The sequence below is a fragment of the Phacochoerus africanus genome, chromosome 14, assembly GCF_016906955.1.
Source record: "Phacochoerus africanus isolate WHEZ1 chromosome 14, ROS_Pafr_v1, whole genome shotgun sequence".
In the NCBI taxonomy this organism is placed as follows: domain Eukaryota; kingdom Metazoa; phylum Chordata; class Mammalia; order Artiodactyla; family Suidae; genus Phacochoerus; species Phacochoerus africanus.
This window is the reverse complement of record NC_062557.1, coordinates 34991966-35019073: the sequence shown is the minus strand read 5'-3', so window position 1 is coordinate 35019073 and position 27108 is coordinate 34991966. Positions and strand designations below refer to the sequence as shown.

The window sequence follows — 27108 nt, the reverse complement described above, 5'->3', positions numbered from 1 at the left end:
TGGATTTGTTTGACTATATACTGCCTCACAAGCTTGAGAATATGACATTTTTACACTAGTTTTCAACTTTCATTGTTACCATTTAAATCCCATATGGCTTTTAGTCTTTTTACCCACCAAAAAGGGGGGGAGGGGTTTTCCCTCACAGTCCCCAGTCTTTTGAGAACATTCCTCAACTAGATCTAATTCTGCATGGTTTTCCAGAGATATATTAGGCACATCAGACCAGATTTCACCTACACGGAGACTTCAACACCATATATCCTGACTGAAATAACTCACGAGCTTCCACTAGTGATGTGAAAGGGTGATGGGGTGGGGGTTGTATGTAGGTATGGAGACACATCACAGGGACCAGTTGTATAATTTTGCTAGTGAAACCGCCAATACTTTTTTTTATTAAATTGAAAACACAATTGTATTGAGTTTCCTAGAGATCTATTTACATTTAAGAATTGAGCCATCCATGGTTTCATAATGAAGCACATATTTCAGAAATGTCTACCTTGTTTCTACTCTGATAATGATATTTTTATTGGGGGAGAGCTAGCTAGCCTACTTTAAAGAGAAAGTATTATATTTTAAAGCTCCAGGGAAGATCTGGATATGGAATATCATTCTTTTTGAGTTTCCTCATCATGTTTTCACTGTACCCTTTCCAACTACTTTGCCTCCATGGCAGAGAACTTCTTAACATCCTATTCCTCTTCCCACTTCGAATAAGTGAGGACAGGCTAGTGCCTGCTTTGTGGGAAGGCTCTCGAGCAGAAAGAAAAGAATGAAACTTTGGATTAAACCTGAATCCATGCCGCCTCTTTGAGTAGTGGTAACGTAAATGAGACAATCTAGAAACTCTCTTTCCCAGGAATCTGAACTGTTCATTTTCCAATCTAGAACAAACAGGAGACAAACTCTCCATTCTGCATATCTGCTGCCCTGTTGAACCCAAATTAAAAGAGGAGGGAAACTCTCCAGCACCACTCCGTTCAGGCAATGATGATTGAACTGATTTTTTCTCCATTATTAGCTCATTAATAAGATTTGCTTTCTTTGGTGCACCAGGACCAAACATCTCAACTGGTGGCAAAAACTGGGCACTGTGAGGTTTGCTTGCTTCTATTTGTGTGAGATCTAGGTAGCCTGGGTCTTCCAGCACGTTGATTTGGGACCCTGGGCTCAGGCTAGTTCTATCAGTGAATGAATCCACGCGCCCATCATAGCCTAGATCGGCTGGTGCTGAACACTGGTGCTGAGGCCAAGGGCGTTTGCACTCTCCATGATTCTCCTTATCATCCCCACCATCTTCTTGCCCTCCTTGAAAAGAGTTCTCTGTCCAATCTGATTCCTCACTAACATTTACAGCTTTGTTCATGTCCCTCAGGAATACCACAATAACAGTGATGTTATCACTTGACCCAGCATCACGAGCTGATGCCACTAATTTGTGGGCAACCATGCTGCTGTCTCCATTATTCTCCTTCAAGTGGTCAGACACAACTTTCACTGCCTCATCAGGGTTCACGGTATCATAGAAGCCATCACAGGCCAGAATGAGGTAGTCTTCAGTTCCATCCAGAACAGTAGAAGCAGAATCTGCATCCCCACAGATATATGGCTTATGTTCAGCATCTCCTGTGAGAATTACAAAATAGGTCAGATGTAGGGTTATTTTGCATTAAGAATGTTTATGGCCAGCTCAAATGTCCTAGGCAAAGAAGGGCCTTTTAGTTGAAGGGAAAATGTTAGCAAAAACTCAGAGGCAACTGTTAGAGGAAGTAATTTGTAGTTGAATATTGAGTGCTTGGAGTGGCAGTACACTGGAGACCCTCGAGCCCAGCTACCTACTGAGATAATTGATCATCTACAGTGCACTTTGGAACTTTCAGATCTAAACCACTTCCAGATCCACTGGTTGTTTACATTCACTGTTTTCTTAGTACCTGGAGAAAACCTTAGCAAAAGGATCCTAACTCCTACTGAGTAACCTTTTACTGCTACAGTGGATATTCACTGAGTTCTTTACATTAAAAAAAAAAAAGGACGTTTCTGGATTAGGGTATCATAATTCATGCATACATAGTAGTTTAAAAAGATTTTTACAAGGTGCTTTCACATTCTTGAAGTAGTCATAGCTTTAGTGGTTAATGATGTGAGCAATGGAGTCACACTGCCTGGCTCTAGATTGCAGTACTTGTTACTTACAAACTCTCCTCAATTACTACCCTTTTTATTGTATTAAAACTGAACTTTTTGACTAGGGGAAGATGAAATGAACATAAGTATACTTAAATGATGTGGCCATGTTATCACTGTTTCTGGTATCTATCATAGGTTCTACTAGGTAAGGTTCTCTCCAGCACTTTACATCCCTGTTTAATCCTCAAATAGGCCCTCTGCTTGAACCACTGTGGGCCATATGCCCTATCCAGCAGGTTGCATGATGGGATTCCCTGAACAGCAGTTACTTAATATTTAATTACCTGGGTTAGTTTATCTATAAGGTAGAAAACCAGTCTTTTGGGGGGGGGGGGCACACTGTGGCATATGGAGGTTCCCAGGCTAGGGGGTGAATTGGAGCTCTAGCCGCTGGCCTACACCACAGCCACAGCCACAGCCACACAGGATCCAAGCCACGTCTGCAACCTATACCACAGCTCACAGTGATGCTGGATCCTTAACCCACAGAGCGAGGCCAGGGATCGAACCCGCATCCTCATGGATCCTAGTCAGGTTCGTTAACCACTGAGCCATGAAGGGAACTCCCGGAAACTAGTCTTTTTCATGTATTAGCCAGAACCACCTTCCTCAAGTATGGGTTTTTGATTTCATCAACTTCACTTCTATATCATGACACCTCCCAATAGCCTATTAGAGCTAATTATAACAATCATGGGGATTGAGTGTATTCCACCAATCCACTTTACTGAATTTCTCATCCCTTATTCCACCTGACTGTATTAGTATCATCATTATTTTCTGAATTCCAGCTCTAAAAATAAATGTGATCTGAGTCATACTGTTCCCAAAAACCTTGTTTTAGTGTTTCAATTAAAAGGCTACTGCAACTGTTAGTTTGGAACAGAACATACAAAGATTTTCATAGAGAAAATGCTGCCAAAATTCTGGCTTTTCACCTGCTCTACTGTTGGATGTCAAATTCATGACATTTCACCCCCAAATTTGGTAGGAGGGCACGATTATCCATTTCATAGTAGAAAAAGCAACATCCTTTTGTCTTCAATCTCCTTGCTCCATATGCTAGAAACATCATGTCACTGTCAGCTTTGGATCATAAATCTGGAGGGCTCATGGGGGAAAAACTGTTGAAAAGTTTTTTATTTTTAAAGTGTTAAGTGTCATTTCTAAGTAGAGTTGAACTCTGCTCAGGAGTCCTTTTTCTTGTCCTTATTTAGTCCCCTATTTAGTCCCCTATTTTATTCCATGAGCTTTCCAAATATTTATCACATTTTTCCATTCCTTCCAATGAAGTTATTGGTTGATGGTAGATAGCCTACTTTCCTACTTCAAAGAAAATTAAAATTATCAGGCCCGAATTCCCTCAATACCTACCCACCCCCCACCCCCCCCGATTAAAAAAAAAAAAAAGAAAAGAAAAAAAACTTAAGTGAGTTACCTGTATCCACAACTATTTTCTCAGAGCAAGATGTGCTCTTTTCTTCTGAAAGCTAACCTGTGCTGTTGAACCTAGCCCTCTAGGGCTCTGGCTTCTCTGTCATCTTCAATTTATCTTCCACTTGCTTTCTTTTTCAACCTTAAAAACGTGCTCATATCTAAAATCTCCTAAAAGCAAAAATAATAAAAAACAACCCTTTCCCAAATCAGCTTTTCCCTCGAGCTACATTATTTCCCTTCACCACCAAACTGCCCAGGAACCTAAATCTATACATGTTCCTTTGTTATTGCTCACTTTTCCTCACCTGAATGTTTTCTGGTTTTTCCATCTACTAATCCTACATTCCTTTCAAATGTTACCAATTATTTTCCACTTTCAAAATTCTGTGACTTTTTTTTTTTTTTTTTTTTTGCTATTTCTTGTGCCGCTCCCGCAGCATATGGAGGTTCCCAGGCTAGGGGTTGAATCGGAGCTGTAGCCACCAGCCTAGGCCAGAGCCACAGCAACGCTGGATCCGAGCCATGTCTGCAACCTACACCACAGCTCACGGCAACGCCGGATCGTTAACCCACTGAACAAGGCCAGGGACCGAACCCGCAACCTCATGGTTCCTAGTCGGATTCGTCAACCACTGCGCCATGACAGGAACTCCTGTGACTTTTTTTTTAACCCAAATCTTACCTGACTTCTGCAGCACCTGACCCTGTTAACTACTTATTCCTAGAAACCCTCTTCCCCTAGCATCTGTGATACCCCATTTCTATGTCTCTGATCCATTCCTGACTTTCTTCACTGCCTCCTCCATTTAATAATAGCACCAAGGCAGGGTTCTAAGTGTGGTGCATGTATTATACCATTTAATACAAAAACACCGTGTGAGTTAGGTACTGTTACTACTCCTGCTTTACAAAGACACAGATACAAAGAAGTCAATTTCCCAAGGCCCATAGCTGATAAAGTGGCAGAGCCAAGATGGGAATCCAGAAAGGACTTCATGTTATTCCACCGTAAGTAATGAGTCTCATCCTTGGTCTCTCTTCACACTACATATTCCCAGCAGTGTCATCCATGCTTATAGTTTCCATTTTTATATATACTTTATGTATCACTTTATATATATGTATACATGTCACTGCACAGGTTGCTAGTATTATTGCCAATGTGAGATGAATTCCCAAATCTCTACCTTCAACTCAGAACTCTCTGCTAAGCTCTAGATCTATATTTCCAACTGCTTGTAAATGATCTCTTCCAAGACATCCCACAGGTACCTAGAATATAAAACATGTCCAAAATGAACTCATTATCTGCCCTCCTCCCCACCCCCCAAACTGCTGCTGCTTTATTACCAGTGTTTTATCATCTTCTCAATCACACAGGTCAGAAACCTGGAAGTTAACTTTCCTCTTCCCCCACAAACTGTCATTTCTGCCTCATCAATTTTACTCTCTCCTCTGTATCCCTTTTTAGCTGTCCTTACCACTGTAACATTGTATCGACAGCCTCCTGAATGGTCTCTCATCTGGGCTTTCTACTCTAGGTCATCTAACATAATCATTATAATATTTATAAGTACAAACCTGACCCATGTGCCCTCTGCTTAGTCACCTGGTAAAGTCCAGACTATCTAGCCTGGCATGTCAGCCCCTTTGCAATCTCGTGCCAATACGTATCTTTTGCCACTCCTATCCTCTGTCCTGGCCCCCTCTACTTGTCACTGTTCCCTTCTAGAGCACGTGTGTTTCCACTCCCCTTATACATGGGCCTCTCTAAATTCTGTCCTGTGTCCAACTGAGCAGCACTTCCTCTCTGAAGTCAGCCTTGTTTTCTCGTAGATTGTCTCCTCTTCAAGGACATGCTTTCCCTGCTTTTCCCCTTGTGTCATATTTTTAGAAGCAAGAAAAGGCAAGTGTCCTCTAGTAAGCTGGTTCTATAACAAGCATTAAAGATATGGCTCAATACTCTGACAAAGACAGTAAGGTCAAAAGAAGCAGACTTTCATTGGAGTTGTCAAAAATAATTCTGTATGAGGGTGTGTTTTAGCAATCAAAAATTTCCCCCTTTTGGCCTTATTCCAGAGTTCCTAATAACACCCTCAGTCTAAGTTAAGGCCAACTCTCAATTTTTTAAGAGGTATTTGCAGAATCTTTGAGCTTCCTCTTTCTCTCTCAGGCTCCACTGCTCACATTTGGGCCACTTCACAGCTTGCCAGCACCTTCCCAAAGAGTGGGAGGGAAATCATATCAATGGTGAAACTGAATCAGTCCTTTGAGATTTTGTTAATGTTCTGGAATTTTCTGGCAATGATAAGCAAAATTTGGGGATGAGACGTCAATTCTATGTATCCACGTTATTCCTATGTCAAACTACTTCATTTATTTAGGAAACGGTGGCTGAGAACTGCACTATTAATGCACATCGCCCATGGAGACACAAACATTGATTTGTTCTTTTTTAAAAAAAACAGAAAATGAAGCTAAGCCATGAAGCCTAAAACAATAAACCCAGACACCAAAGTGAAACCAACAGAAATAGGACTACAGCTCAATTTTACTCTCTAAATTTTAGACAGTTTCACTGACTTTCCCCTTTTAAGAATTTAGGTCCCAGGGAAGCAAATCCTTTGAAACCCCAGGGTTATCTGACAAGTTACTATATACCACATATAATAAGTTATGTGTTCTGATTTTAATATAGTAAGAATTGTTTTCATCTAAAACACATTTTTCCTATGAATTTATTCTTTTATGTCATTTTATTTCAATTTATTGAAAAAATATGGATATAATAAGCAAGGTAAAATATTGGGCGGAGGGCTTCCATTTTGGAAAATACTGATTTAAGCTAAGTATGACCCGAAATGGAATGAAAAAATGAGGATCACTGTGGTTTTAAGCAGATTTCTGTGCCAAAGATTAAAGGCTTCCATTAAAAAAAAAAAAAAAAAGGAAACCAGTAAGTTCTGCACTTCTTAATATAGCTTAATATAGTTCTCTTTTAATAATGGAATTTATGTAAATGAGTAGGGGAAGTAATTTAAAAAGAGGCATTATCCAAATGTTATTTTAAATATTAAGTTTTCTGAAAATCTTATTGTATCAGATTAATATAAGACAGTGTGCTGGAAGAGGACAGTTTGGAGAAACAAAAATTGGTTTTTCCTACCAATAGCTCTGGAGACCGACAGACTTCCATTCACCCTCCAGGCACCAAACCAGACTACACAACCTCCAAGGGCTTCAATTCGCTGCTTTTCATCCTACACAGCAATACAATAGAAAAAAGCAAATAATTGGATTCAGGATTTATTCATCTACCTTAACAGTAAACAAAAGATATAATACTCATCAGCTTCCTTGGAAAAGGTTCTCATTATTTTTCCTTTGGAAGATGGGTGTGGTTGCTGAGATAAATGAAAATTAATAATTAGAAAACTGCCTTTGTGGCATGTGCCCTAACAGAACAGACCATACTTACCTCTCTGTCTGGTTTGTGTGGCTTCATTAGTTCAACAGCTTGGCCCTTTCTCACAAGCATAACCTGGGAATCACCTACCCAGGCCACATGTAGCATGTTGCCTCTGATAAAAGTCACCACTCCTGTGGTCCCACATCTTAAGCTCTGAAAACAATTTAAATAAAACAAGAGTCAGTAAAAAATAAGTAGACATCAAATACTCGTTGAGAAGCAATTTATAGGTTATACAGACTTTTCAGTTGGAAGCTAGACTACTAATAACTATTTCACAAACAGCAATTCCTCTTTTCTCAATGCATTTTTATGTGCATATATATATATTTTATGTGCATATATATATATATATTTTTTTTTTTTTGTCTTTGCCATTTTAGGGCTGTACCCATGGCATATGGAGGTTTCCATGCTAGGGAGCCAATAGGAGCTGTAGCTGCCAGCCTACACCACAGCCACATCTGCGACCTACACCACAGCTCAAGGCAACATCGATCCTTGACCCGCTGAGCGAGGCCAGGGATCAAACCCGCAACCTCATGGTTCCTAGTTGGATTCGTTTCCACTGCGCCACGATGGGAACTCCACAAATATAGATCCATTTTATCTGTGACATACAAGGCAGGGATGATTATCAACTCCATTTTATACACCAGTAAGAAAACTAAGGCAGGTTATGTGACCTGCCCAAGGGCAGGTAACTGATTAGTACAGAACTGAAATTTTTTCCTCCTAGTCCAGGGCTAAACCACTGTATCAAACCTTAGAATAAAGATTTCTATATTTTGATCTCTGTTTTGTTACTGACCTGCTCTATATTCAAGGAGAGAGTCCTAGCTCTACAAAATAACACACATAGCATCTGGATGGGACTCAACAAATGCTCCCATATTTTGGATTGTGAGAGAGGAACCAAAAGATGACATACATTCTCTGGAGTGCTATATTGCTTCTACCTTTAAAAAACAAAACCAAGTAGTTCTCATCGTGGCTCAGTGGTAATGAACCCAACTAGTATCCATGAGGACACGGGTTCAAACCCTGGCCCTGCTCAGTGGGTTAAGGATCCAGCATTGCTGTAAGCTATGGTGTAGGTCGAAGACATAACTTGGATCTGGTGTTGCTGTGGCTGTGGTGTAGGTTGGCAGCTGCAGCTCTGATTTGACCCCTAGCCTGGGAAGTTCCATCTTCTACAGGTGTGGCCAAAAAAGCCAAAACAAAACAAAAATATCCTACAATAATTTTCAGTGTCTTTGTTTTTGGAACATTGCATAAAAAACTAACAGCCTGGAGTTTCCCACAGCAACTCAGTACCACTGTACTTAATGCTCTCGAATCTCCTATACCAAAAAAATGACATCTCCGTTTGACATGAGTCACCACTAAATGAGCATGACTTTCTGTTACTAAGGACTTGGCCTAAATTAGAACCAGTGCGTCAAGGGTGGTAGAAGGCCCCTTGCATCCAATGAGAAAACAACTTCTCATTTTTCCTATATAGGGAAAGTTTGTTATAAATCCTCACCCACCAATAAAATGTCTTCCCACACAGAATGTTCAAAAACTCAGCCCCCTAGAACACATGATAAAGACACTTCAGTGCATATGCCCTGGAGAGAACAGGAGGCAGGGATGCTTCACAACAGGAATAGCTGCTGTCTTCCCAGCAGTTAGCAGCACATGGAAGCACAAGAAGGAGACTGCTGAGACAAACCTAAATTATTCAAGAGAATTGTTGGCAAGACTGAGAGACACTGGGATCACTGGCAAAGCAAATGAGGTGAATATGGTCAGAAAAAAAAAGCCATGATTTTGAGGACACAGGAAAAGGGATAGAACAGCGGACAAAAAGACAAGGTGATTCTATATAGTTTCATGTTGATTACAGATCACCTCTCAGGGGCCAGGTCTTGTCCTCGGTCAGAATGATGACAAGCAGCAGCTCCAAGCAGTGCCTACCCTCAAGAGACTGCCAAGGTCTGAAGTCAACGATTGCATTTTGTTTTCTAGCCCCACCTGCACTTGCAGACCTTAGTGGTTACTGTGGATTTGCGTATTAATCTAAACCTGGGGTGCAGGTGAGGAGACACAGAATATTTTCCTTGTTTAACACCAAGTAGTTTGAATTACTGCTTCATTCACTCCAAACCACACTGCTGCACAGCATAACTATGAGATCAAAGAAAGGGATTAAATGATTACCCTGTTCTCTCCAAGTCCATTTCAGAAAGAATGTTTAAATCATAGGGCAGGAGTCTTACTTTCTGTGTACATATAATTCTTCAGTTACTTTTATTTTTATCTTTTTGCTTTTTAGGGCTGCACCTGCAGCATGTTGGAGGTTCTCAGGCTAAGGGTCAAATCGGAGCTGAAGCCGCCAGCCTACATCACAGCCACAGCAATGCAGGATCCAAGCCGCATCTGCGACCTACACCACAGCTCACTGGCAACACCGGATCCTTAACCCACTGAGCGAGGCCAGGGATTGAACCTGCAACCTCATGGCTACTAGTTGGGTTTGTTACCACTGAGCCACAATGGGAACTCCCTGCAATTACTTTTAAAAATTAAAAATTATTCTCTGTTGGTCCCTAGCTAGAAAGGAATATAAAGTAGTGTAGTTAATTATGTACCAATGCCCAGAATGATAATTAGATGACAATTTTTACTCTTAGATCTTAATATAGAGCCCCTGCATTCATTCAGAGTAAAACCTTAGGTCTGCTTAACCTTAAGAAATTAGGATATGAGCTCTGACTTTTCTTCCTGTTAAAAGAAAATTAGTTCAAGGATCATCTAAGGATTCACTCTATCCAAACAAAATTTTCCTCAAGAGATATACAGCAAAATACTGCCAACCCATTTAGAACCAAATGTATGGGAGAAATCCCAGCTTCTGTTTCTTTTTTAGACCATTGTTTTAATCATCATATCCAGATTTTGTCAGCAGAAGTCTGCTGAGAGAGATGGTCCTGGTGTGAACCTGACAAGCAATGAGGGGTCAGATAAAACTCACCTGCCAAATCCAGCAATGGACTGGCTTTCTGGAAAATTATAGCTTGGGAGTTTCTATACAGTACATCATAGCATCCCACTATATGTACTCCTAAAGAGAGAATTAGAACTACAACAGAATCCAACACTGTGTGTCAAGAATATAGTTTAGTGGCTACCCCAAAAGAGAAAGTCCTAAATAACCCTTTACCACAGAACAAGTTGACCTCAGACAGTGCACTGATGGCTGGAATTAATGAGAAAATGGCATACCTCCCTGGCCGCTTTCTGTACAAACCGCTCGTCAGTGACCCGGAAAGCCCGGCACAGGGCCTCAGCAGGATCATGGGGGAACATCTCCTGGCGTACTAAATTAACGTGCAGGTGAACGGAGGCATAAATGGCAGCATCCACTCCCCCATGGCCATCAAACACTGCAAAATAAGCTTGTTCTTCCTGGTCCTGTCAATAGAAGCACAGGAACTGTTAAGAGAGAGTAGTATATCCTGACTCAAAGGAGCCAATCCCCTGAACTGTTGTCCATCCTCCTCCACTGCATTTGTCACCCAGATAATGAGACTAAATGTCTCCCTTTTCTGTCATGCCTGATCAAGTGCTAAAATACCTGCAATATTAGGGCATCTGTGTTTACACACCAGAACACTGGAACACATCATGCCCAATTAGCTCAGGCTGAAGTGCCCTCTCTCACTGTGAAAGCTGTTGTCTTGTACCATGGAAACCACCCACATACATTTGCTTCAAAGTTGCTGTTACAAGTTGTGGGGAGAGGGAGGAAAGAGAAGAACTGAGCAAAAGGCCTTTTTGGACTGAGGATTTTTTTCAAAAAAATAAAATTAGAAACTGAGAACAATAGGAAATAATTGGCCTTCCAAGCACAAGGCCAAATATGTTATATCGTTTAAAATACACAGCCAAAATGAAAGCATACACATACTTTTAAACTACAATGTCTCCTTTATAAATCGTTCATGGTCGCATTGTATTCCCATCATAAATAGCACAAAGAGTTAGAGAGACATTAAGAATCTTGTCGCATAGGAGTTCCTACAGTGGCTCAGTGGAAATGAATCCGACTAGTATACATGAAGATGCACATTAGATCCCTGGCCCTGTACAGTAGGTTAAGGATCCGGCGTTGCCATGAGCTATGGTATAGGTTGCAGATGCGGCTTGGATCTAGCGATGCTGTGGCTGTGGTGTAGTACAGCAGGTGCAGCTCTGATTCGACCCCTAGATTGGGAACTTCCATATGCCATGGGGGCAGGCCTGAAAAGAAAAAAAAAAAAGAATCTTTTAGTATAGAGGGAGTTTCAGAATCCCAAAATCACAATCAGATTTTCAGAGGGACATAATAACCCTAACCCTAATGAAAAAGAGGCAATATTCAAAATGAAATTAGCTAGGAATTTCAATTTTATAGACTGGATTTTTTGGGTGGGTGGTAAAGACACTGATTAATTTTAAATGTTACGTTTACATTCACATTAAAAATTTCTAAGTTAACCATTAAAAGCATACAATGCATATACTCCACAATTCTACTTCTAGAAATTTGTAAGAATAGCTCCAAATTGGAAACATTACAAATGACTATTAGAAGAGATGGTTAAAATAATGATAAAAGAACACTACAAATAGAATTCAGAAAATACCACACAGCTGTTTAAAAAATGTAATCGATATATGTTTTTCTTTGAAATAATCTCCAAGGTAAAAGCAAAAATGGTGCATGTGTTACTATTTATTGTTTAAAAAAAGGAGGAACAAAAAAAAAGAATATGTACTTATATTGCATTTGTGTTTCCATATGATATCTCTGAAAGATATATAGGAAATTGCCAGTAGTAACTGTCTCTAAGTTAACTTTTGTAATTCTAGAGCATATGTATTCAAAGAAGACGTACAGGAAACAAACAAAAAAATAAATAAATAACCTCTAAATTGGTTACCCAAACTTGAACCACTTCAGATATCTATATGCCCTGTGACCACTTTACCTTGTCCCCTAATTCAAGATGTAGCTTCATGTTTCCTTGCCCACCCACTGCTTGAAGCCCTAAGGCAACTGCCAGAGGAGGAGAGTCTTCCAAACCTGTGATGTGTCTTGACAAAGGAAGCCTAATCACAGGATTACATTTAACCCATTAAGTATTTAGTTTTTCCTTTCTCTTCACCTCAAGTGTTTAAATTCTCAGCTCTAGCTCACTTAGGAGATCTGTAACTTAGTCCAGGCTCCTTTTAGGCAATACTGTGTAATGATTTTCATTTGGAAGCTTTGGATTCTTCCTTGGACTTTTTGAGAACTCAGTTGAGTCTAGGCTCTGTCATTCCAAGTAAATAAATATAAGTTAAATCATATAATTTTCTTGTGCTTGTTTTCTCATCTATTAGGTAGGAACCGAGTTGCTATCTCAGGGGGATTTGGAAGGACTACAAAAATATACTAAAACAACAAGTATACTTATGCTTTGAGAAAGTTCTTTTTAAAGGATATGCTACATTTACAAAGTGCCAAATATAAATGTCCATAGAGTAATGATAACACCTGAATATTATGAAACCTATATCTAATACAAATACTACAGCTCATTAATTTAGAAATTTAATCAACACCATCTATAATGCCATTGAAGATGACACTGATAAACAGAACCCTTAAAAAAATTTAATTGTAGAATTTCTACCTTGCACTAAAGAAGTACTCATTTTTCAATGAAGGGTCAAAATATATCCAAAGTATATAAATAACTCATACAACTCAATATATCTTAAAAAGTAAACAGATACCCCAATCAGAAAATGAGCATAAGGCCTGAAGATGGTTTTCCAAAGAAGACATACAGATGACTAACAGGCATGTGGAAATAAGCTCAATATCACTAATTATTAGAGAAATGCAAATCAAAACACTGAGATGTCACTTCATACCTGTCAGAATGTTTGTCATCAGAAGGAACACAAATAACAAAAGTTGGGGAGAATGTGGAAAAAAGGGAACCCTAGCACACTGTTGATGGGAATATAAATTATTGGTGCAGCCACTATGGAAAACAATATGGAGGTTCCTCAAAAAACTACAAACAGAACTACCACATGATCCAGCAATTTCACTCCTGTGTAAATAATCCAAAAAACAAAAACAAAAACACTAATTCAAGAAGATACATGCAGCCCGATGTTCATAGCAGCATTATTTACAACAGCCAAGACATGGAAACAGCCCAGTGTCCATCAATAAATGAAGGGATAAATATGTGATGTGTGTGTGTGTACAAGAAGACAATGGAATATTACTCAGCCAAAAAAAAGAAATTCTGCCATTTGCAGTATGGACCTAGAGAATATTATGCTTAGTGAAATAAGTCAGGGAAAGACAATTACTGTCTGATATCACTTATATGTGGAATCTAAAAAATAAAACAAACATGTATATAGCAAAATAGAAACAGACTCACAGATACAGAAAACAAACTAGTAGTCATCAGTAGGAAGGGACAAGGGGTAAAATAGGGGTAGGGGCTGAAGAGATACAAATAACTATGTATAAAATAAATAATTAACAAGGATATATTGTATAGCACAGGGAATTATAACCATTATAATAACTTTTCATGGAATATAATCAATAAAAATACTGAATTGCTAAGCTGTATATTTGAAACTGATATAAATCAACTGTACTTCAATTTTTTAAAAAATGGGTAAAGAGATGCAGTGTACACACACACACACACACACACACACAGAGGATACTACTAAGCTATAAGAAAGAATGAAATTTCATTATTTACAGCATGGATGGACCTGGAGGGTATTGAGCTTAGTGAAAAACTTAGAGAAAGAATAAATACCATGTGTTATCTCCTACACGTAGAATCTAAAAAATAAAACAAATGAATGTAACAAATTGGAAACAGGCTCACAGATATAGAGAACTAGTGGTTACCAGCGGGGAGGGCGAAGGTGAGGGTAGAGGACTAAGAGACACAAATCAGTATGTAATAAAGTAAATAAGCTACTAGGATATACTGCAGAGCACAGGCAATACAGCCAGTATTTTTAAAATTTTAAATGGAATATGCCATGGGAGCGGCCCAAGAAATAGCAACAACAACAACAACAACAACAACAACAAAAATTTTAAATGGAGTATAATCTATAGAAATTTGAATCACTATGTTGTATATATACCTCAAACCAATATTGTAAATCAATATACCTCAGTAAAATTTATTTTAAATGAATAAATAGCAGTAAAATTTTTTAAAATGTGCTCATTTTTAAACAACCCATTTGGCAGGATAAGGGTAAAACTGAAAAATAGCATATCCAAGCAATTTTGGTTTTTAGGGGCTGTTTTTGGCTGTACCCATGGCATATAGAAGTTCCCAGGCCAGGGAGTGGTGAATCCAAGCTGCAGGTTTTACTACAGCACAGCTGCAGTAATGCCAGATTCTTAACCCACCACGCTGGGCCCAGGGATCAAACCTGTTGGCTCAACAATCTAAGCCACTGCAGAGACAACGCTGGGTCTTTAACCCATTGTGCCACAGTGGGAACTCCTCCAAGCAGTTTTTAAAAGATGAGTGAGGTGATATGGGATCATCACAAAGAGGAAGGGGACAATAATAGCTTTACAGAGGCATGAGAATATAACTTTAAACAGTGTGAGATTGATGAGATTCTTTTGTTTTATTTTTTGCGTTTTTTTGGAGGAGATTCTTTGTTTTGTTTTATTTTTTGCATTTTTTTGGAGGAGATTCTTAACATCAGAGGAAACAAAGGAGCCAAGTGGATCTCTTTTAAAAAAATACTGATGTCTCCTCTATTATAATGATAACATATGTTTATGGAAGCACCCTAAATGTACATCAACAGAAGAATGGATAAAGAAGATGTGGTATATATATATGCAATGGAATACATAAAAAAGAATGAAATAATGCCATGTGCAGCAACATGGATGGACCTAGAAATTATACTAAGTGAAGTAAGTCAGAAAGAGAAAGACAAATACCATAAGATATCACTCATACATGGAATCTAAAATATGACACAAATGAACTGATATTTATAAAACAGAACAGGGAGTTCCCATTGTGCCATAGCAGGTTAAGCACACTGTGCAGATGCAGGTTCGATCCCTGGCTTCGCTTAATGAGTTAAGGATCTGGAGTTGCTGTAAACTGTGGCTTAGGTCGCAGATGAGGCTCGGATCCTGTGTTGCCATGGCTGTGGCGTAGGCCTCAGGGACAGCTCTTAGACCCCTAGCCTGGGAACTTCCATATGCTGCAAATGCGACAGTAAAAACAAAACAAACAAAACCAGAAACAGTCTTGCAGACATCAAAAACAAACTTATGGTTACCAAAGGGTAAGCGGGTGAGGAAAGGATCAATTAGGAGTTTGGGATTAGCAGATGGAAAAGAGATAAACAACAAGGTCCTACTGTACAACACAGGTAGCTGTATTCTGTATCACTTTGCTGTACACCAGAAACTAACACAACACTGCACCATCACATACAATTTAAAAAAAGATAACGTATGTTTATTTGGACTAAGAAGTGTACAGAAGGAAACAGATATCTCCAAACCTACCACCCAGATAACCAGTCTTTTTTCTATACATATACATTTTTAATAAAATAAAATTAGTCAAAATGCACATAAAATTTTAAATCCTTTTTGTCATTTTCCATATTTTTAAGTATTACTCAAAGACTATTTATTTATTTATTTATTTATTGTCTTTAGGGCCGCACCCACGGCATATGGAGGTTCCCAGGCTAGGGGTCCAACTGGAGCTGTATCTGCCAGCCTATGCCACAGCCATAGCAACGCTAGATTTGAGCCACCTCTACAACCTACACCACAGCTCACAGCAACACCTGATCCTCAACCCATTGAGCAAGGCCAGGGATTGAACCCGCCTCCTTAGTCCTTATGGATATTAGTCAGGTTCGTTGCCACTGAGACACAAGGGAAACTCCTCGAAGACATTATTTTAAATGGATATGTACTATACATCTTATGAGCATGTCATAGTTAGCTGCTACATACAATAACTTAGATCATCTCCAAGTTTTTATTATTGACAATGTTATATAAAACATTTATGTCAAGCAAAACATAAGAATTTTCCACATTTGTTTCGTTATAAAAAATGAAATTATCAAACCAAAGGGATTGAAAATACATAAAGTTCTAACTATGTGTTACCAAATTGCCCTCAAAGTCTGTTTCACTGTAGCAATGTGCTCCTTTCTGAGTTAGGTCTTTGGGTTGATTTCTGAGGCAAAATGAAATCTGAAAAAACAACCAGGGCTACAAACAGCAACGATGCCCTCAAACCTGAGCATAATCTCCAAGCTGGTGGAGTGATTTAAGGATTCTTTACCACACTAGGGCCCTTAGGGGTTACATTTGCATGGGTGTGGATTAAGCTGATCTATCTTGTAACATAAGCACCAATTACCAGCCCACCACCACTGCTTATTAGACCTTGACAGTCAGCTAAAATTTAAAATTAGCTTTTAAATGAAGGAAATACTGTGCTTTGTATAAATCACTACATTGTAATTTTTAAGTTATGGACTTGAGCAAAGAAAAGAGGCAAGTGACAGGCATAGGAAACAAACCTACCTCTGTTTGCATTAACATCATAGAAAAAGAAGAGGAAGATAACAAGAAAATGGTTATTAAGTTGACAAGGCTCATATGATCCAATCTGTCAGTCACAGAGATTCATGAAAATTCCAGCTACTTTCTCAGAAATCAAGATTTAAAAAATAAAATCACATGAAATCAGAAAACTGTCTCAAGTCTCAAATTCATTCTTTAATGTTTGTGTTTTGTGTTTCTTCAGCAACACAGCAATGCGAGAACTTAAAACATTTGATGATTATACTATAGAAATAGCTTCCTTTAAAAAACAGCTTTATGGAGATACAACATTTTTCTTTTTTTTGTCTTTTTGTCTTTTCTAGGGCCGCACTCGCGGCATATGGAGATTCCCAGGCTAGGGGTCTAATCGGAGCTGTAGCCACCAGTCTACGCCAGAGCCATAGCAAGGTGGGATCCCAGCCGAGTCTGTGACCTACACCACAGCTTATGGCAACACTGAGTGTGGCCAGGGATCGAACCTGCAACTCATGGTTCCTAGTCAGATTCATTAACCACTGCGCCACGATGGGAACTGCCCAACACTTTTCTTTTTTGCATGTTTACTGAATGTCTCTGGAAGGTTACACAAGGGCTGGTAACTTTGTATGCCTCCTCGGAAGGGAACTGAAGTGTTTGAGACAGAAGGATAAGAGAGGGATTTTTATTTTCCAATTCCAAACCATGTGAGTGCATTACCTATTCAAAGTAACATAAATAGTTCCTTTCCTTTTATCTAATGGAAGCAAATTTGTGTCACTTTGCCCTTAGTCCTATTTCAACCTATCAGAGGTATTATTACAGTATATTAGAACTTCTCTTGTTAGAAAACAGGTCCGTGATGGTATTTTGTTTTTTAATTCTCATTGACAGTGAAGAAGTGCCTTTTACCTCTAGGTTGAAGAGCATATTGAAGTCAGGAATGCAGACATGTTTGTCCTCCATCTTCCTGCGCATGTTTTTGATGGCATGGATTGATGTCTCATAGTAAAGCTGGGGTCTCCTGTGGAGAGGGAAGTCTTTCACCCAGCTGCAGCAAATCTCATGTAGCTTGCTGAAGACAGAACGGGCCAATTTCACTGTCTCAATCTCTGTGGAAGAAACAGAAACCCCCAATGAAGAGCCTTGTAAAACTGCTTTTCACTTGCCTGCTTGATAAAGACAGAAGTAGGTCACCTTACTCAGGCTCCTCCTTAATAGAAGAAATTTCTCCTTCTTAAGAGAAATGAAATGTTGCTTCTGAAGAGAGGAAATGACAACCTATCTGGCAGAAAATCATCGGCCAGAAGCTGCCACTAAGATATCCTATACCATGAAGAGAAAACCTCTGACCAGGGCTGGATCTATTCCTAGGCTGGATTTCTTCCAGCCTGTGAAGTGCTTTGGCCACTGCTCATTCAGAGCACTTTTGTTTGGCTGTCATGGTTATCATCTGGAGACTCGCACCTCCTATGCTTAAAAGAATGACTGAAATATGAACAGAGGTTATCCAACTAATTGGAATATGATAGGCTTATGAAAACAGATCACTTATTTACAAACTACAAGACTGAGACGAGTTTACTTTGATTACCATCTATCTGCCTTAGTCTCTTTCTTCCTAACCTCTTCCTTTACTTCCCTCCACTCCCCCGATTTTTCTTTCCTGTAATTGATCATAATTCAGAACTAAATCATATATTTTTGTTGCTTGTATCTTTTTTTTTTTTTTTTTTGCTATTTCTTTGGGCCGCTCCCACGGCATATGGAGGTTCCCAGGCTAGGGGTCGAATTGGAGCTGTAGCCGCCAGCCTACGCCAGAGCCACAGCAATGCGGGATCCGAGCTGCGTCTGCAACCTACACCACAGCTCACGGCAACGCCGGATCGTTAACCCACTGAGCAAGGGCAGGGACCGAACCCGCCACCTCATAGTTCCTAGTCGGGTTCGTTCACCACTGCGCCGCGACGGGAACTCCACTTGTATCTTTTAATTAAAGTTTTAGCCAGTGACTTAAATAGTTTAGCCAAGAGCTTAACAAGTGAGTCTAAAAGGATTATATTTCTCTGAGGAAAAGTATTTAAATTCTAAGTGTGTAACCCTATATAAAAAAAGGGGATTCTTCACCCTAGCCTACTAAGTCGACTACTTGACCTATTAAGTGGAGTAAACTAGCTGGGTTCTGAGGCTCCCCTGCATCCCTCAATGGATGGAGAGATGTGTAAGCCTTTTAAGCAGCATTGAATGGTATTGAAGAGACTGTATCTTACATCATCTCCACTCAAATTGTCCTCTACTCAAGTTGCAGCTGTTGAAATAACCAAGGCAAGATAAGGTTTTCTCAGGCCAGTATGTTAGATGTTCCTCCTACATTCCAAGTTAAAAAATTAGAATTCTCCAAAAAAAAATTTTTTTTTTACTTTACTAAATCAGATGTAGCTTGATAGCCTGAGAAAATGTGTGCCAGATGGGCAATGGCTGTGCATGCCTCTTCCAATCTAGAATACAAATCTCAAAGAAGTGAGACTATGTGTTCTAGAATGGCCTGGGAATTCAGATTCACATTTTTTTTATTCCTTTCCCTGCTGTTGCCTTAATCTGTAAATACAATTGCCTGTTTTCTTTCTTTCTTTACATTTATCTGTCTCCTTATTCAAAATTCTTTTTTAAATGACTATATTCATAAAGCTTATCTCAAGGTTTTTGTTGCCTTTTCTTTCTCATTAATGTAGTACAGGGTGGCAGGGTTCCCCCTGTGGCACAACAGGATCAGTGGCATCTCTGGAGGCTGAGATGCTGGTTCAACCTCTAGCTGGCACAGTGGGTTAAAGGATCCGGCGTTGCCACAGCTGCAGTTCAGATCAGATCCTTGGCCCAGGAATTCCATATGCCGTAAGGCAGCTGAAAAAAGGAAGAAAAGAAATTAAGAGCACTGACATTAAAAAAAAAAAAAAAAAAGTACAGGGTGGCAAACCATGTTTATGACTTTGTCCTCTTTGATAGTTTTATGTAACTGAAAATCAAAGGTACGACTGAAAGAAAAAAGAAGTTCAAAGAGCAAATACAACCTGAGGAAGTGTGTAAGAGGAAAAACTGAGGCCAGTAGACAACTCAATATTTTGATTGTGTTACTCTTATTACATAGACCTGTACTGTCCAATAAGGGAGCTTACTAGCTACACATGACTTTAATTAAAATTACATAAAATTTAAAATTCAGTTTTTGGTTACATTAACTATATTTCAAGTATTCAATAACTACATATGGCCACTGGCTACCACATTGGACAATGAAGCCAGAGAACACTTCCATCACTGTGCTGTCTACAGGACAGCACAGGTGTAGACAGATTAAATTCGTCAAGGGAAACAATACCAGCTTCCTCTAATATTTAGTAAACCACTAGATCTGTCCCTACCCCTTCCCAGTAGTTTCTTCCCTTATGTTCCCATTACACTTTGTTCACACCATCTATTATAGCTCTCATCACATTTTGTAACAACGGATAACATTTATTGGGTATTTGCTACATTCTATTTGCTCTATTCCCTGTCTCTGGAACATTTCACAAACAGGTAATGCTATTCTCAATCCCAGGTCTATCTGACATACACTCATGCTCTACTTTTCCCAAATTAGACTGCAGATAGAGACTATGTCTTAGTTGTCCTTGATTTGTCATGCATAGTACAGTACTTGGCAGACAGCAGGAGCTCATTAGATATTTACTGAATAAATGAATATGCAAACTTACATAAATTAAATAACCACTAAAATATTAAAATATTTTATGTTTCTTGACTGTTCATTCTGCTTCATTGATCTCTCCAACTGTTTCTACAATGGTGCCATTCTTTTAAAATTACTATAATTTTATAACATGCTTTAATATAAGGAAGACTAATTTCTTTATTATTATCTTTAAAGGATGTCACTTGGGTAGGTTGACATGTTTATTATTCCAGATGAATTAATTACTTTGCCAAGTTTGAGGAGGGAAATCTGTTGTCATTGTGTTTGGTATCACTTTGAATTTACAGAGTAATTTGGGGAAAAATTGACTTCTTTTTCATATTAAGTCTTATCAAGGAAGAAGTTATATTGTTTCATTAATTTAAATCCTTTTTATGTTGCTCAACAGAGTTTGAACATAGGTCCTTCTTATTTCTTACTGAATTTATTCCTAGTTATTTTATTTATTTGCTATTCTGAGTGAGAACTTTGTTTATGTGTTATTTGCACCTAGCAAACATTCCTCTTTCTACCAGGAACATTTCCTTCTCTACCCTCAGTCCATGTACATCAAGGGGTAAAACACGTGATTCAGGTCTAGCCAATTAGAGATCACATTCCTCTGGGCATATTTATTGGTTCAGGAAAGAGAACCCAAGGTGACTAGAGTGAATCCTGTGATTTATGTAGAGCAACTGGGTTGAACCTGGGCAGAAGAAGATCCGGTGCTCCTAGCAGTCATTTTGCCATCACATGGAGCCTGAAAATAAAATCAAAATGAAAGAGTACAGCTGAGAGTGGAAGAAATGTCAGGTCCTAATGACATCATGTGAATCTATCTGTGTAGCCCTTATCTTGAAGGGTAGCCAATAAATTCTATTTTGCTAAAGCTGGCAGTCACTTGCAACCAAAACATTCTTGAGTATATACCTTAAGCATACATGCTAGATTTTTGGTATGAGCTAAAAATTTTGCCCTACAATGCCCAAGGTGTTTATAACCGGCTCTACTTTAAGTATATTTTAAAAATTAGGAATGAATATTGAATTTAATAAAGTGCTTCTTTGGGCATCTTTAGCGATTATTCCTTTTTTTTTCTTTTGACCTATTAATAAATAAATTATGCTAACAAAGACCCAACAGTTTTGGTTTTTTTCACTGCTATTTCCCCAACACAGTGCTAAGCATATAGTAGGCCCTTAATGCTCATCAAATGAATTAATTGTTGTACTCAATATACAAATATTTCACTTAAGATTTTTTACATTGATTACTAAGACTGACCTCTCATTTCTTATTTTGTCTTAGACAAATTTTAGCATCAGTGTTATGCCATGCAAATTTTCCTTCTTTCCTTTTATGCAATTGGATAATTCATTTTTTCTATGGGTTTTTTTTTGGCTGCACTTGCGGTATGAATCAAAACTGTGCCACAATTGCAGCCCACATCACATCTGTGGAAACAGTGGATCCTTAACCTACTGAACCATGAGGGAACTTTTTTTTTTTTTTTTTTGATAATTCATTTTAACAAGCAGTGGAATTACCTGTCTTGGACGGTTTGAAAATGTTCACCTGCGGAGTCATCTACTCCTTCTGTCCTTTTTGGCAATCTTCTCAATCTCTTTCTTCTCAGGTAATGGTTCGTTAATTTGAGTATTTATAGAAAGTACCCAAGTTATCAAATTCATTTACATAATATTTTCATAATTCTTTTAATTTCCTCTGTATTGGTGATCATTTTCACTTTGTTTTTAATTTTTACATCGGGAGGAGTTCCTGCTGTGGCACAGCAGGTTAAGGATCTGGCATTAACTCCAGCAGTCCGGGTTGCTGCTGTGGTGCAGGTTCAATACCTGGCCTGGGGAGCTTTCATATGGCATGGGCACAGCCAAAAAAAAGCACTCAACTTTTTACATTGGGATATTTCAAAGTGATTTTAGGTTGTCTGAACAGGAGTGGTATCTGCCAAAAGATAGGCAAGACTGTTTAACAAACATTCTATTAGAGATGACATAAACATAAAAAGAACTTTAAGATAAGGATTTTTTTTTTCTTTAAGTCTGTTTTTAGAAACACCTAAGAGAGACAAAAGGCATTTCAATGGGGACTTCAGTGCCTTTAGGAAAATGACAGCAGGCCTATTCAGTATGCTCATTTTCCCCTCTGATGTATGGATGCACACAATATGCCCCGTAGAGATTCTCCTCAGTGTAGTTCACACTGAGTGATTTGGGTTAAATAGATTAAGGACTTGCAAATAGTTTAGAATTACAATATGTCATTCTGAATCACAGCAATGCCATGGAGACATTACTGGGTAATCTCTTGAAAGTATAATATCAGAACGACCAATGATATCTACCAAAAGAAAAACCCTTCATTTCACTTTTTCCATCCTATGGGGGTTCAGAAAATTCTTCCAAAGCAGGCACATAGGGCAACACTTCAATCCTGCTACATTAGTGTTTTCCTTCTGCAGGAAGTGGTGTAAGAAAATCAATATATACATAATTGTTGCTTGAAATGAAAAAATAAAAAAGAGTGTGAAGAAAATCATCCAAAGTAGCAGTCCACCCCCTCACAGCTGTAAATTACTCATCAGTCGTTAATGTCACTGTACTGAACTGGAGCTGAGTCAGCCATCACCCAGGCTTCAGTGAAGCACAATTTAATCTCATCTCTTCATTACAGGGATTTTACTTTGTCAGTACAAGAGGGAAGACCAATGCTTTGTAGCGGGAATTCCATCCAACTTGACTCTGGAACAATTTGGTTCTAAGTGAATCAACTACTCTCAGTAAAAACAAGCAGAGGAATTCCTTCCTTGCCAATTTTCTGTCAAAAATTATCTAAAGAGATAAAGGAAGAACAGGAATGTTTACTTTTATATCTGAAACCCAGCTACCCTATTCATTAATATATGCTTTGCTCGCTGTTCACCATGTTTAAACGTAAATGCTTAAAATAGAACAAATATAATGAAATATTAAAATTCCTCATCAGGAGTTCCCATTGTGGCTCAGCAGAAATGAACCTGACTAGCATCCATGAGGATGTGGGTTTGATCCCTGGCCTTGTTCAGCGGGTTAAGGATCTGCTGTTGCTGTGAGCTGTGGTATGGGTCACAGATGCAGCTCAGATCTGGTGTTGCTGTGGCTGTGGTGTAGGCCAGAGGCTACAGCTCTGACTTGACCCCTAGCCTGGGATCTCCAGATGCTTCAGGTGCGGCCCTAAAAAGATAAAAAATTAAAAAATAAAATAAAAAATTAAAATAAAAAAATTAAATTTATTTTTAAATAAAAATAAAATAAAATTCCTCAACAATTTTGTAGTCATTCCCTAATTTTTACAAAAATCAATATTTTTTAAGAGTCTGTCAAATAGGTATAATCCTAATACATTAATAAATATGTCTTCATTAATGAGTAAAGCCTGGAAAAAAGATGTACAACAATCCATGCAATTAAATCATGCTACATAGTTGTCATAAGGAGCTCTATTTATTTATTGCTAGATATAAAATTTATTATAATTAATGAGACATTTTCTTACAATGACTTCTTGAATTTTTTTCTATTTGATTTCTTACTTCTTAAGATAATTTTTTTTTTTTTTTTTTGGCTACCCCACAGCATATGGAGTTCCCAAGCAAGGGATCAACTCTGAGCCTCAGAGTTGACCTACCCCGTCATCTGTGGCAACACCAGATCCTTTAACCCACTGTGCCAGCCCAGGATTGAACCTGCATCCTAGTACTCTAGAGATACCCCTAATCCCGTTGTGCCACAGCGGGAACTCCAAAGAGAAGCTAAAATTTTTAAATAAGTTTTGCTCAAACTGTCCTTCCCCTCACTTATCTTCTGTTGTCTTTACATTTCTCACTTATTCTTTTCATTTATCTAGATATTATTTATGATAACATATTGTTATGATAATCTCTTGTTCCAATTACCTTCACAGTTTCAAAATATGCCTGTATTTTCCCTTCTTTCATTGATTAGTTTGAAAAATATATTTTTTGCATTTTTTTTCTCTTGCTATCGCTATAGTATCAACCAGTGGGTAAACATAATTAGACACAGTATTCTGCAGACATCTTCTGTGGACCACTACATACAAGAAGATTTTAATATTTTAAAACAATGTATAAAAGTACTCACCCACAGTCCCTTCAGTGCCATCCATTTCCTTTGGAATATAATGTGCAGAGAGATCGCTCTGTAGGACTTCATCTGATGTAGCTCTGGCTAAAGCAGCAGCCAAAAAGGAAGGGCAGTTACTGCAAGAAAAAAATAAAAAGCTATTTCAGTAAGAATTGGGGAACATTAACTTTTTTTTATTTTATTGCACCCATAGCATGTGGAAATTCCCAGGCCAGAGGTGGAACCTGAACCACAGCTATGACAACCTGAACCACACCAGATCCTTAACCCACTGTGCCCCAAGAAAATTTCCAGGAAACATCACATTTAACATTATTAATAATTACTTATTATTAACATGTCTCAAAACAAAATTGTACCTTTAAACAATATTCAGTGCTTATTTGTTGAGAGTATATTATGTGCTAGGCACTCTGCCTTGGCATTGGATATATACTGGTAAATAACATAGACATGGCCCCTGCTCTGGTGGGGCTTACCATCTGATTAGGGAGACAGATGGTAAACATAAGCAAACAAATAGGACATAAAGTTGGGATAAGTTTTATAAAGGAAACAAACAGGATAGAGAATAGTAAAGGAAAGTACCTACTTAGAATAGTCAGGAATACCATACCTTGAAGGATGAGAGAGACTTAATTATGTGGGTGTGGGAAGTTGGGAGAGAATATTCCAGGCAGAGAAAATAGCATGGGTACAGACCCTTTATGAGAGCACGGTATGTTTGAAGAATTAAAAGAAGCCCAGAGAAGATTAAGTGAGTAACAGGGGAAGTGGTGGGGAATAAGATCAGAGGAACAGGAAAAGGCCATTTACATGGATCTTTGTAAAGACCATGGTAAGGAATCTGGATTTTACTCAAAGTGCAGTGGGAAGTCACTGAAGATCGTAAGCAAGAGTGTCATAACCGGGAGTTCCCGTCGTGGCTCAGTGGTTAAGGAATCCAACTAGGAACCATGGGGTTGCGGGTTCAATCCCTGGCCTTGCTCAGTGGGTTAAGGATCCGGTGTTGCAGTGAGCTGTGGTGTAGGTTGCAGAAATGGCTCGGATCCCGAGTTGCTGTGGCTCTGGCGTAGGCCAGTGGCTACAGCGCCGATTAGACCCCTAGCCTGGGAACCTCCATATGCTGCAGGAGCGGCCCAAGAAATGGCAAAAAGACAAAAAAAAAAAAAGAGTGTCATAACCAGATATATTAATGAAAATATTACTTTGACTGCTGTGTCAAAAGGAAATTGGAAGGGAGCAAGAAAGAAGGAGGGTGACCAGTAGGGAGATTGCTGTAATCCAGATGAGATGAAAATATGAAAGAAAATACAGAACTTGCTGATTATTGGATGCGGAGGTGAGAAAGAGAAAGAATTAAGGCTGAGTCCTGGGTTTTGGTCTGAGCAATTAGATGAATGGTGGTGTCATTCATCTAGACGGAAAAACCAGGAAAAGACAGGTTTGTGGAGAGAAAGGGTAAAGTAGAAAACAAGAGTTCATTTTAGCCATGTTAAGTTGGAAAAATCTGTGAGATATCCTAGTGAAAGTGTCAAATGGTTAATTAGATGTTTCAGAGTGGAGCTCAAAAGATGTTAGGACATTTGGAAGTCATGAATGTATGGATGGTATTTAAAACAATGGAAACAGAATAGATCACATAGAGAAAACAAAAAAGAAAATGGCTATGGACCAATGACTTCTATGAGCCTCGTTTTCCTGCTGTAGGGACAGGAAGATTACTTTACGCCTTACTATTGTATGCTGGGTAGTGCTGGGGAAGGGGGCAGATAATATGCCTCTTTAGTCCCCAAGTTTTCAAATACAATCGAATTATATTCAAGGAGCGGTCATCAAGGAATCTCAGCTGGACCTGAACTCACTGATATCCTGAACCTAAGCCTGGGCCTGATGCCATTAAGGGATGAAACTTTGAGGAGAGGTGATAAGTGTATTTTGCATGTAGGAAGGATGTAGATCGTGCGGCCAGAACAGACTGTGTTCACAGCAATATTTCTGGACCCACATGCTTCCCCCCCCCCCCCCCCCCCCCGCTTTTTTTTGCCACATCTGCACCATGTGAAAACTTCCCAGGCCAGGGATCAAACCTTTACCATGGCAGCGACCTGGCCCACTGCTGTGACAATACCAGATCCTTAACCTGCTGTGACATAAGGGAACTCCTAGTCCCACATCCTCTTTTTTTTTTTTTTTTTTTTAGGGCTGCACCTGCAGCATATGGAGGTTCTCTGGCTAGGGGTCGAATCAGAGCTACAGCTGCCAGCCTACACCACAGCCACAGCAACACCAGATCCGAGCCACGTCTGCCACCTACACCACAGCTCACGGCAACGCCGGATCCTTAACCCACTGAGCGAGGCCAGGGATCCAACCCACAACTTCATGGTTCCTAGTTGGATTCGTTTCCATTGTGCCACAATGGGAACTCCCCACATGCTCTTTA

At 39.0% G+C, this 27108-nt stretch overlaps 1 protein-coding gene across 1 annotated transcript in view; it reads right to left on the bottom strand.

Moving 5' to 3' along the window:
• Positions 1 to 363: 363 nt before the first annotated feature.
• The window catches only part of PPM1E (protein phosphatase, Mg2+/Mn2+ dependent 1E), a 206401-nt gene continuing 179656 nt past the window's right edge, over positions 364 to 27108 (bottom strand). The window contains exons 2-7 of the mRNA XM_047756864.1: positions 24660 to 24778; positions 17676 to 17875; positions 10373 to 10561; positions 7112 to 7255; positions 6800 to 6893; positions 364 to 1632 (exon numbers count right to left, since the gene is read on the bottom strand). Coding sequence (XP_047612820.1) covers positions 575 to 1632; positions 6800 to 6893; positions 7112 to 7255; positions 10373 to 10561; positions 17676 to 17875; positions 24660 to 24778 — 1804 coding nt within the window. The 3' untranslated portion in view covers positions 364 to 574. The remainder of the gene's footprint in view (positions 1633 to 6799; positions 6894 to 7111; positions 7256 to 10372; positions 10562 to 17675; positions 17876 to 24659; positions 24779 to 27108) is intronic.